General features: G+C 36.0%; 1 protein-coding gene across 1 annotated transcript in view; it reads left to right on the top strand.

The window, feature by feature from the left end:
• Window positions 1-12,521, top strand: part of LOC148360290 (uncharacterized) — a 141,073-nt gene that overhangs the window by 122,773 nt on the left and 5,779 nt on the right. Inside the window, exons 13-28 of the mRNA XM_088343844.1 lie at window positions 846-872; window positions 974-1,027; window positions 2,113-2,172; window positions 2,262-2,297; window positions 2,381-2,458; window positions 4,622-4,645; window positions 6,176-6,220; window positions 6,387-6,431; window positions 7,822-7,902; window positions 8,040-8,093; window positions 9,768-9,842; window positions 11,823-11,849; window positions 11,916-11,975; window positions 12,040-12,111; window positions 12,187-12,213; window positions 12,293-12,346. Coding sequence (XP_088199970.1) covers window positions 846-872; window positions 974-1,027; window positions 2,113-2,172; window positions 2,262-2,297; window positions 2,381-2,458; window positions 4,622-4,645; window positions 6,176-6,220; window positions 6,387-6,431; window positions 7,822-7,902; window positions 8,040-8,093; window positions 9,768-9,842; window positions 11,823-11,849; window positions 11,916-11,975; window positions 12,040-12,111; window positions 12,187-12,213; window positions 12,293-12,346 — 819 coding nt within the window. The remainder of the gene's footprint in view (window positions 1-845; window positions 873-973; window positions 1,028-2,112; window positions 2,173-2,261; window positions 2,298-2,380; window positions 2,459-4,621; window positions 4,646-6,175; window positions 6,221-6,386; window positions 6,432-7,821; window positions 7,903-8,039; window positions 8,094-9,767; window positions 9,843-11,822; window positions 11,850-11,915; window positions 11,976-12,039; window positions 12,112-12,186; window positions 12,214-12,292; window positions 12,347-12,521) is intronic.

Raw genomic sequence — 12,521 nt, 5'->3', positions numbered from 1 at the left:
TAAGAATTTTATCTTTTTTCCCTAATTTATAATATTCTTATTTAAATGTTTTTTTTCTTGTTTCAGTCATTTTTAACGATTATTTTTTCCAAAATAATTGTATTTATATATTCTTTTTTCTAATTTTCCTATTTTAAAATATGTTTAAGAATTTATTTTGATAATATTATTTTTCATTTAAAATCTATTTATGAGTTTTATTTATATAATTTGGTCCGTTTCGAGATTCATCTTATTTTTCAGTCTGTCCTAAGAAATATTTGTCAAAAAAGCTTCAAATGGCCTCAATTATTCATAGTACATTATTGTTGTCATTTTAAATATTATTTGTCTTATTTTCAACTTTTAACCATTGTTTATGCAACCAAAACAACTGAAAATGATTCTAAATATATGAATAGAAATAGCAATTTACAATTTTATCAATTAGTAAAAAAAATCATATTAGTCCATTTTTATTATATTAGTAAAGTAAGACTACTTTGCTCATTTTAAGTATTTTCTTTTTGACTTTGAGATATAAAATGAGAGATAAAGTCTAAATGCATTTTATTGATAGATCGATGTCTAGATAGAAAGATAGATAGATAGTCGTCTAGATAGATAGATGGATAGACAGACAGACAGACGGATATATGGGGGAATATATAGATAGATAGATAGATAAAAAGAAACGTAAAACAAGTACAGTACATCGATTCTTGTTTCCTTGCCTTCCTGGAAAAAACAGTTTTAAAAAGGTAAAATAAGAAAATGAAATATCTAAAATGAGCAATAGTATCTAAATGGAATAACTAAAAATTATATGTATATTTTCTTTTTTTTTTCTGTTTTTTTTTTACTAGGGTCCTCAGGGATTGCCCGGGAAGCCGGTAAGGGTTTTACATATTTCTATAATAATTTGAATTATTTTGTTTCTTGTACATGTGCAAAATGAACACAAAATATATGTCTTTTCTTTTTTTTATTACAGGGAGAAGATGGGGAACCCGGATATCCCGGACCCCAGGGTCCTCCTGGAGCAAAGGTAATCCCACCCATGTTATTTGTATTGTTTTTAAAGCCACAGTATATTTGACATCTAGATGGCACTGTTGTCTAATGGGAACAAAAAAAACAGTGCCACACCAAGCAAAGAGATGGCAGACAAACATGGTGGCGACCTATGCAGGGATTCCACTTTTTCAAGTCAAGTCAAGTTTTTTTGTAACGCCCTTAATCACAAGGAGTCTCAAAGGGCTGCAAAATAAAATGAAATGATCTGCATTTCTATAGCGCTTTTCGAGTCAGTGACTTCCCAAAGCGCTTTACAATGTGCTCCACATTTTCCAATGGCGGCCTTGCAGCCATGTAAGGCGCTAACCTTCTTATTGGGGGTATTAGGGGTTCAGTGTCTTACCCAAGGACACTTCCACATGTAACACGGACGAGCCGGGATTCGAACCGGGATCCCTTGATCCCAAGACGAGCGCTCTACCTCCTGAGCTACTGCTGCACAGCTCAATGACTAGTACAGACTATTATGACAGCATCCCCTGATTTAAAACTTACATAAGGGCAAGGGAAAACTCAAAACCTCAGCATGAGTCAAGTCAAGTCATGTTTATTTGTTTGGCCCTTAATCACAAGAGTCTCAAAAGGCTGCAAAGAGCACAGATTATTGCAAACCACGAACTATTATGACAGCATCCCCTGATCTAAAACTGACATGAGGGCAAGGAAAAACTCCAAAACCTCAACATGAGGAAAATGAAGAAACCTTGAGAAGGGACCCCACATGAGGGAATCCCCCTTCCAGGACGACCAGGCTTTGCAACAACAAATAATACACAGATATGCTAGCTCTATGAGATATAACTCCTGTTTTAAGCCTAGATTTAAACACTTCCACTGAGGTTGTAAAAGAAATACAAATTTTCTCGATTTGTTTTCATTTTAATTTTTAATTCACGTGAGTTCATGTATTTTTGCCTAGTATTGCATTTTTTTGGTATCAAATGAAGTTTTTTTTGTACCACTAGGAGGCACTAGATATTCCACACTGTTCCTTTCAACATCCGTCTGTACCTGGAATTTTCTGGACCACTTACCGGTTTACTCTTTTTGAAATAGGGCGAGCCGGGAATGGGCGAGAGAGGAGAGAGAGGGATGGATGGGATGCCTGGATTAAAGGTAACGGCCATTCAAATCTAATGGATTATTTTTCGGTTTCGGTTGAACATTCTCAATATGAATTTTCTGTATATTTTCATTGAACATAGGGAGATAAAGGAGAAGTTGGAGATCAAGGTCCGATGGTAAGTGTGGCACCGAAATATAGCCTATCAAAGAAAAATGAAATGATATTTTTACTTAAAATGTTTTTTGTTTTTTTTTCCAGGGTTATCCCGGGGAAAAAGGCATGTCGGGCCCCTCGGATATTATTGACTTTAACGGGAAGCTTCTCGATGCCTTCCAGGTGAGAAGACGAGCGTTTGTGTTGTGCCACCATAAAAGATCGCAAGGAAACAATGAAAAATAATAATGATAAACAAAAAAATCTGTTTTTGTGCATTTTAATTATAAAGAGCCTTAGAGGCCATGTCAGAAAAAGATTTATCTTTTCACCGAAAATGTCCGAATTCATCTTGCTGGTAATTTTGCTCATTTTAATTTATACATTTAGTAAAAAAACGAATAATACTATTCAATCCTAAAATCATACAATTGAAGATGTATTGTATACAGGGACTTGCGAAAGTATTTGGCCCTCTTGAACGTTGTGACCTTTTGCCACATTTCAGACTTCAAAAAGATAAAGATATAAAACTGTCATTTCTTGTGAAGCATCGACAATAAGTGGGACACAATCATGGAGTGGATCGCACTTTATTGGATATTTTTAACTTTTTTAACAAATGAAAAACGAAAAAGTGGGTGTGCAGAATGATTCGGCCCCATTGAGTTCATGCTTTGTAGCGCCACCTTTTGCTGCGATGACAGCTGCAAGTCGCTCGGGGTACGTCTCTATCAGTTTTGCACATTGAGAAACTGATATTTTGGCCCATTCCTCCTTGCAAAACAGCACGAGCTAGGTTAGGTTGGATGGAAAGCGTTTGTGAACAGCAGTTTTCAGTTCTTTCCACAGATTGTCAATTGGATTGAGGTCTGGACTTTGACCTGGCCATTCTCTTGGCCACCTTCTTATGTTTCCATTGTACCTTTTGCTTTAAGTTTTGGATCATTGTCTTGTTGGAAGACAAATCTCCGTCCCAGTCTCAGGTCTTTTGCGGACTCCATCGGGTTTTCTTCCAGAATGGTCCTGTAGTTGGCCCTATCCATCTTCCCATCAATTTGAACCATCTTCCCTCTCCCTGCTGAAGAAAAGCATGATGCTGCCACCACCATGTTTCACTGTGGGGATGGTGTGTTGAGGGTGATGAGCTGTGCTGCTTTTACGCCAAACTTAACGCCTCGCATTGTTGCCAAAAATTTCGATTTTGGTCTCATCAGACCAGAGCACCTTCTTCCACATGTTTGGTGTGTCTCCCAGGTGGCTTGTGGCAAACTTTAAACGACACTTTTTCCATATAGGCCAGATTTGTGCTGTATACGACTGATTGTTGTCCTGTGGATAGATTCTCCCACCTCAGCTGTAGACCTCTGCAGTTCATCCAGAGTGATCATGGGTCTCTTGGCTGCATCTCTGACCAGTTTTCTCCTTGTTTGAGCTGAAAGTTTAGGGGGATGGCCCGATCTTGGTCGATTTGCAGTGGTCTGATACTCCTTCCATTTCAATATTATTGCACAGTGTTCCTTGGGATGTTAAAAGCTTGGGAAATCTTTTTTTATTCAAATCCAGCTTTAAACTTCTCCGCAACAGTATCTCAGACCTGCCTGGTGTGTTCCTCATTCTTCATGATGCCCCCTGCACTTTAAACAGAACTTTGAGTCTATCACAGTGCAGGTGCATTTATACAGACTTGATTAAACACAGGTGGATTCCATTTATCATCGTTAGTCATTTAGATCAACATGGAATCATTCAGAGGTCCTCACTGAACTTCTGGACAGAGTTTGCTGCACTGAAAATAAAGGGCTGAATCATTTTGCACAGCCACTTTGTTTGTTTTTTATTTGTCGAAACAGTTGAAAATATCCAATAAAGTGTGTTCCACTTCATGATTGTGTCCCACTTATTGTCGATGCTTCACAAGAAACGACAGTTTTATATCTTTATCTTTTTCAAGTCTGAAATGTGGCAAAAGGTCACAATGTTCAAGGGGGCCAAATAGTTTCACAAGCCACTGTCGCTGTTTAGTTATTCGTTCATTCGTTATTGAGTTGTTCGTTGTATCATTTATTCATTTTTTAATGTGTTTCTTTTTCATTCTTTGTCAGCAATATCAGATTTTCTTTTACCCCAATGAAACATTGTTTTTTTTTCCTGGCGGAACAGCATTTTTTTCATTGCTTTTGTTATTCATGTATTCATTTATTCAGCTATCCATTTTTTTCACTTTATCATTTCATCATATACGTTAGCTTATGTTTCTTTTGGAGGTGCTCAAAAACAGTTGAAGAAGAAAAAATAAATAAACAAGATGCTGATATTGCACGATTTCTCGGTCTCGTTCCACAGGCCATCGACACAATCAGTGTTTCGGTAATCGGCAAGTTTTCCTCGCATGGTTTTTGGTGGCGTTGGACATGGACTAACTCACGTTTCACGTTTGTGCTCTCGGCTGGAGAATTTCAGGGAAATCTTGAACGGAGAACGTCAAGTTCACCCCCTTTCCTTTTTTTACATGCTAAAACAGATGCTTATCACTCACTGGCGTGTGGATTTCATTTCAAAACAAACGATAACAGAGCGGATTTTTCTTTTTTTTTCCTTAGTTTTTGTACTCCAGGGTGCAAGGGTGTAAAACGCTCAGAAAGTAGTCTGAAAACGCGTGAACATGAGATGTTATCTACAAAACGAAACTTGACTTTACCTGCTAGCATGTGGCTTACATTTGCAGCTCGCTTTTTACAAGCGGGAATCGCTACGGAAGCCTGAGAGTGTCAAAATAAATAGGAAAAATAATAAAGACTAATGTTCTATTGATATTCATTTTTTTTAAAAAGGGTGAGGTGTTTATAAAATGCGGACTTAGTGTTGTTTAAAATCTACGAATAACGTTTCAGAAGCCTTTTTCCTTCCGAATGCCGTTTTCAAACTCCTGCTGTCAATCAAACCAAAGGAGGCGGGGCTAGAGGAAAGACATGACCAATGTCCAGGAAAAGCAATTGAGCTTAAGAGTTGAGGACTAGCCCAACCCATCATGATTGACAGCTAGAGTCATGCTGGAAAATAACATTTGAAGATTTTTTTCTTACTTTCTTTTAAAAAGTATTTATTCTCCAAAAAATAAAATAATAATAAGTAGATATTTTAGTATAATGGCACCCCTAGTTTCAAAACGCATTTTCTTGGTCCTATATATTTAATTTTGGCACTGTTGGGCTTCCATGAGTAGAAAAAAATGTATAATTTGTTGTATGGATTTGCAGGTTCGATTTGCTATAAATCGCTAAGCTAAGACTAGCTTAAAAGGTTTGAATGTATTCTATTGCATACACTCTTAATAATATTCAATTTTGGTTTACTGGCGACATTCTGCATGAAAATGTTCTTTTTGCCACCTTTTGCAGTTTGCTGTGATGTTGAATGGCACTTTAATCATTTTGTGTTTTCATATGAGCAGATTCAGATGCAGATTTACTTTATTGTTTATTGAAGTCTTTTATAAGCTCAAGTAAAACAAAATCACCTTCATCCGTCTCTCGAAAATATTGAAAAAAATTGATTATGATATGATTTTTCTCTAATCCAATGGGCTTAGTTCACAGTTAAAGACATATAACATGGATGAAATCATTTTAAAAATATTTCTTTAATATTACAACAAATACATGTCATCATTTATATAAAAGTATGTTGTCTTTATAGTCACAACTTGCCAGAAAAACAGTCCAATTAAATGAAACCTTGATTGAGTAAGTAAAGGAGAACAGGAGCATTGATATTTCACTACATAGTTTTTGGGGAAAAAGAGGAAGGGAAAACAATTGAACCCCATAATAGAAGAATTAATTCAAAACTATAAAGTATAAGCTAAAGAATGTGTAAAGTTTTTGGTCGTTTCTTCAGGGCCCACCTGGACCACCTGGACCCCAAGGTCTTCAAGGAGAAAAGGTATCGGAAATTGTTTTAAACATCATCCTTGTCCTAAACGCAAATGTTTAACTGACTGAAACCACAAGCTCTTTTTTTAACATCTTATTTTTTTTTTAATTATTATTATTTTTTTATTTTTTTTTTTATTTATTTCGATGTATGTAATGTTTTTCTTTTCCTCAAGGGGGAGCTTGGTTTACCTGGTCCAGCTGGAATGGATGGAGAAAAGGTACAGACATATTCCAAACATTTATGTTCCTCATTAGAATATCTTTAGATTTTTTTTTTAATCTAATCCATAGCACAACTTGGTTGTATCTACTCTTTACCTCTTTATAATGTGAGTAAAGCCCTGGGGGCATGGCTTGTTAGATACATTCCAAGCATTTATGTTCCTCTTTATACTATATTTTTATTCTCTATAAAGGTCGTAGCACAACTTGGTCGTGTCTACTCTTTAACTCTTTGTAATGTGAGTGAGGCACTGGAGAGCTTGGCTTGTTATAAAGATCCCAAGCATTTATTTTGGCATGATACTATATTTTGATTTTCCTATAGAATTAGTAGTACAACTTGGTTGCGTCTCCTCTTTACCTCCTTGTCATGTGAAAGAGCCACTAGAGAGCTTGGCTTGTTTATTCCGAGTGTTTATGTGCGTCTTAATACTTTTTTATGGTTTTCTATAGAAGTAGTAGCGCAAATTGGTTGTGTCTACTCGTTACCTCCTTGTAATGTGAGTGAGGCACTGGAAAGCTTGGCTTGCTATAAATACTTTAACCATTTATGTTCCTCTTTGTACCATATTTTTATTTTCTATAAGGCTAATAGCACAACTTGGTCTTGTGTATTCTTTACCTCTTTGTAATGTGAGTGAGGCACTGGAGAGCTTTGCTTGTTATGAAAATTGCTAGTATTTATGTTTGTCTTATATTGTATTGTGATTTTCTATAGAATTGTAGCACAACTTGGTCGTGTCTACTCTTTACCTTCTTGTAATGTGAGTGAGGCACTGGAGAGCTTGTCTTGCTTTCAAGTTTCCAACCATTTATGTTCCTCTGTATACTATATTTGGATTTTCTATAGAATTAGTAGCACAACTGGGTTGTTTCCCCTGTCTACTTTTACATAATGCGAGCGAGGCACTGGAGTGCTTGGCTCGTTAGAAAGATTCAAAGCATTCATGTTCTTCTTTAGAATATAATTTGAAAAACGGGTCAGTCGCCGGGACAGGAGAGCAAAAACGCGGTCGGGGTCGGAAACCAGTCGTAAGCCAGAAGAGGAGAGTAGACGTGGTCAGGATCAAAAACGGTTCGAAGCCGGGGAACAGACGGGAACAAAAACAAGGGGGAGTTAGTGTCGAAATAGGCTTTCCTTGTGTAAACTGAGGTTCGCAGACGGACTGACAACAAGTGACAGACGGGACTGGGTATAAAAAGGGACAGGGAGCCAATCAGAGTCCGAGGCAGTTGGGGCCAAAGGAGCAAGCACAGGTTTACTCACATGGCTAATCACGACAGTATGTTGACATAATAAAGACACCATCTGATTTGATCATCAACCTGTATCCTTATCAATTATCGTAAATCCCGACAAAAATGTTGACTATTTTTCACCAACAGGGTTCCAAAGGCGATGCGGGTGAAATGGGATTCCAAGGGGAAAGGGGAGAAAAGGGTGAAATGGGACTTTCTGGGCCCGCGGTAAGTAGCGAGAATGTCAGATATTTAGGTTTAGCTGCGCAAGATAATGATATTATTTGATGATTATATTATAATGATGATGATAATCTCTGGGGATGAGAGGTTTTTGGTCAGACTTCTCTCTTTTTGGAACGCAGGGCACGGATGGTCAGAAAGGAGAGAAGGGGGACTGCAGACTGGATGACAACCTGGTCAGGAGGCTTGATTTATACTTTGTTGAAAAAATATTGAATAGGTTTTATTTTCCTCTATTTCATTCTTATTTTATCCATTTATTTTCTTACATTTGATTTTCTCTCCTTTTTTTGGGGTCAGCAGACTTGATATATTTTGTTATTGGGTTAGGGTGAGGAGATTATTTCTTCCTCGTGCCATGAGGCTCTTTAACTCCACCCCAGGGAGTAAAAGCCCACCCCCACATTTGCATATGACCCTATTATTATGACAGTGTCTATTTTACGTAGCACTATTTAAATACTCTATAGCAGAACGTTATATTGGGTATTTTTGTATTCTATATCTTTTATTTCATTATTTTATTTTTCAAGACAAGGATAATGCTGGAAGTCTGAATTTCCCTGCAGGATGAATAAAGTATCTATCTAGCTCTCTAGCTCTCTATCTCTCTATATCTCTATATCTCTATCTTTCTCTCTATATATCTCTCTCTATCTCTATGTCTATCTCTCGCTATCCCTCTATCTATCTATCTATCTATCTATCTATCTATCTAGGCATCTGGATATCTAGACATCTATCTATCTAGACATATATCTATCTCTCTATCTATCTATCTATTGTTTTAAAGAATGACTAGGGGCTTTTTAAAATGGTTTTGTAGGCTGATCATTTTACATTTTGGTATTTTCTTCCTATTTGATTTAAAAACCATATGCTGTGTATTTTCTCGTGTTATAATCGGACTTTTTTCGTTGTGGATCGGCAAGGATAGAAGAAAAATTGGAAAATAAAATAAAGAAATACTTGAGAATTATTTAAATTGTCTTTCAGGAAAAAAAAACATTTTTCTTATTTTATTAGAATAATTTTCTGAATTTTAACAAAGCTGTTTACTGCTAAGAGTGTTAAGAAAACCAAAATTCTTTTTCATTTTCATTTGCGACAAAAAAGAAACATTTGGTTTCAATTATTTTTCAATTTCGTTTTAACTACTATTTGCGTCTCGAAGGGTTAATGAAAAATATATAATATTAATATTTATCATATTTAAAATTATTATTTTGACATGTTGTTTGGAAAAAAAACAAAATTTATTCTATTTTTTTTTTAATTAATTTATTTTAGTTTTGCATCTGCCTTCATTGAATTAAATGATAATAATACATGAAAAATTAAAGTTATTCATAAAAATAACTAAAATTAGTTAAAGTATATGCAAAAAGATATTAGTTAGTAGATAGTTTTTTTATTATTATTCCAACTAAACATTTGGTAATAATATAAATATATACAATTCAAAATATGAATTGAAATAATTGACATTTTTTTGCAAAGGAAAATAGAAATGTACTTGAAAAAATCAAATGTACTGAATTTTAATGAGACTGTTTGCAGGCATTGAAGGGGCAGTGTGTCATATTTAGTGCCTTGCAGGGGTTTCAAAATCATTCATTCAGAAAAAAAAGAAAATATTGATTTGAATACTTGGCAAAGATACCTTAACTGTCATAACAATGTTAATTTTTATTAGAGCACAGAACAGCATTGACAGCAGTGCCATCTAGTGGTCAAATATTACACACTGGGGCTTGAAGTAAAATATTATTTTTTTTAGAATAAGCAGAAAAATGTTTAAATCTTACTTTTGTTATTATTTGAAAAGTACTTTTCTTTTGTGCACTCAGGTTCAGATGATATCCCAGCCGGGCCCTCCTGGTCCTCCAGGTCCACCTGGAATTCCTGGCTCACCTGGATCAATGGTGAGTCCTCTTTTTAGTACTGGGAGTCGAAATACGCGATAAAGACATTCTTAATAAGTGCGTGTGTTCAAATGAGTAATTTTGCCCTTTAGGGTAGGGTGTCCTTTAAAAGAATAACATAGAATATATTTTCTCCCAAGTATGCGTTAACAATACCCAACTGAGTTCAAAGAGCCTTTATTTTATTTTTCACAACGCCTATCTGCTTTTATCTTACTTTTATCATCGGCGTTCCGGCCGCAGAGCGATTTACGCTGGAGGAAAAGGTGACAGGGGGGATTGGGGGTCATAACAGTGATTCCACACTGGTTTTCTTTAATTTTAGGATGAAAATGGTGAAAGTAAGAAAAGGACTGTTTCAAATACAGTCCAAATGCTAATCCAAACCCCCAAAACAGGAAGGAAGAGTTTATTCAAGTGCATCTTAGAATTTCAAGCAAGCGCAACAAAAGCTTGACAGAGGCTGCAATGATCATTTCAGCCAAAAGGTGGCAGCAGCATGTGGAATATTTTTAAGCTACGGACACCCCCTTTAAACAAATACACCACAAATTTTGGATACTTATTTTTAGTTGAGTTTTATTGTCTGTTTTTCATCCGGTCCAACAAACAAAAATAAAACAAAATATAATGACAATACAAAAAATGGTAATTAAAGTACTACTAATTAAAAGTGTTTCTTTGGTGTCAACTGTCCCTTTGTGTGTCTACAGCAAAAATAATACAACAGATATAAGGAAGTACTCACTAAAAATCAAATTTTGTGCTTAAGGACCTAATACAGTAAGACCTCGGTTATCGCGGTTAATGGGGACCAAAACCACCCGTGATAAGTGAAAATCTGCGAAGTAGCGGTGCACCTTCAAAAAAAAAAAAAAAAAACATGTATTATTATTTTTTTTAATTATTTTTTAGACCCAGTTAATGGGGAACAAAACCACCCGCAAAAAGTGAAAATCTGCGAAGTTGCGACGACCCTTCAAAAAGAAAAAAAAAGAAAAAAAAATTTTTTTAATTATTATTTTTTATAACCGTTAAATGGGGAGCAAAACCACCCGCAAAAAGTGAAAATCTGCGAAGCCCCTTCAAAAACAAAAAACAAAAAAAAAAAGTTTTTTTTTTGTTTTGTTTTTTTTAACCATTACCGACCGCGAAGCTCTGAAGCCGCGAACGTCGAACCGCGAAGTAGCGAGGTCCCACTGTATATTATTTTGCTCTCATTCTGAAAGAAAAATATTACAAAATACTTATACAGTTTTACTACAATACAAAAATACTACTACAAAAGTATTAAAAAAAGAAATAATACAAAAGTAAATCTTCAATAACTTTATAAAAGTAGTACAGAAATACTACAAAAATACTACTATGGAAATACTCCCAAAAATACTACAGAAATACAATAACGGAAAAACTTCAACAATACCTCTACAGAAATACTACAGTAATACTACAATAGAACAATACTACCACATAAATATTACAACAGAAATATGACAAAAATACAACTACAGAAATACTACCAAAATTCTACCAAAATACAACAGAAATACTATAATGAGAAAAATACCTCTGCAAATATGTAACAAAAATACAACTACAGTACAATACAAAACTACTACTACAGAAATATTCCGACAGAAATACAACTACAGTAATACTACAACAAAACTACAGATATACTACTAAAATTCTACTAGGGAAATAATACAGAAATACTACAGAAATCATATTTGGGAAATACTGCCAAAATCCTACAAAAATTCAACTACAGTACTACCACAACAATAGTACCCAAATGCTACAAAAAACTTGACTGCAGAAATACTACAAAATATTTTCCTTAAAATACAACTAACGTAAGAGTGGGGCAGAGTTGGCAAATTTTGCCCCCCGTTTTTTCCGCCCGGAATGAAAAGACCTGTACAACCGCGATCCATTATTCCCGACGGACTATTGCTGACATCCAGTGTTTTTCAGGGCCTTCACGGGATGCCCGGACCCAAGGTAAGCATCTTTGATCTCTCTCATCGATTTTGGTGGCTTCATTTGTTTTCTTGCGTCGCGACGCAGGGCGAACCGGGACTGGGAGTCAAGGGAGATAGAGGAGAGATAGGTTTTCCAGGACCCAAAGTGAGTCCAACATCAAGACGCGGCAGTGAATTGAGAATTGAGCATTTTTGTGCTGAAATCACAGGGATTTGACGGCCTCCAGGGGGCGCCCGGTTCTCCGGGTCTGGTGGGGCTACCCGGGACCAAAGGAGAAAAAGTGAGAAGACGGCAATCGCGATTTAGCGATAAAAAAATGAGACTAAAATGTTTTGTTGTCTGAATCTGTTCTCAGGGCAGGCCGGGGGAACCTGGACTCGACGTGAGTTTATCGACAAGGGTTTCAAATGGAGCTCTTATTTTTTTTCCTGACACTGAAAATGTTGTTGATGTTTCGTCAGGGTTTCCCGGGACTCATGGGAGAAAAAGGTGATCGGGGAGAACGAGGAGATAAGGTTGGTAGAAAATATCAATCGGAATCTGTGATTTGGAAAGATCCCATAAGAGTGCCTAGTATCAGTTTTTGTGAAAACGGAGTGAACTATTCGCACAGTGGCTCATTTTAAGTCTGTCCGAACCAGAACAGAAGGAGGACCCAGATGCGTAACGTTTCTCACACAAGCTTTATTT

Source organism: Urocampus carinirostris, chromosome 9, assembly GCF_059441175.1.
Source record: "Urocampus carinirostris isolate Australia breed hairy pipefish chromosome 9, RoL_Ucar_1.0, whole genome shotgun sequence".
NCBI lineage: Eukaryota > Metazoa > Chordata > Actinopteri > Syngnathiformes > Syngnathidae > Urocampus > Urocampus carinirostris.
The sequence above is the reverse complement of the archived record's forward strand: the minus strand, read 5'-3'. Positions and strand labels throughout refer to the sequence as shown.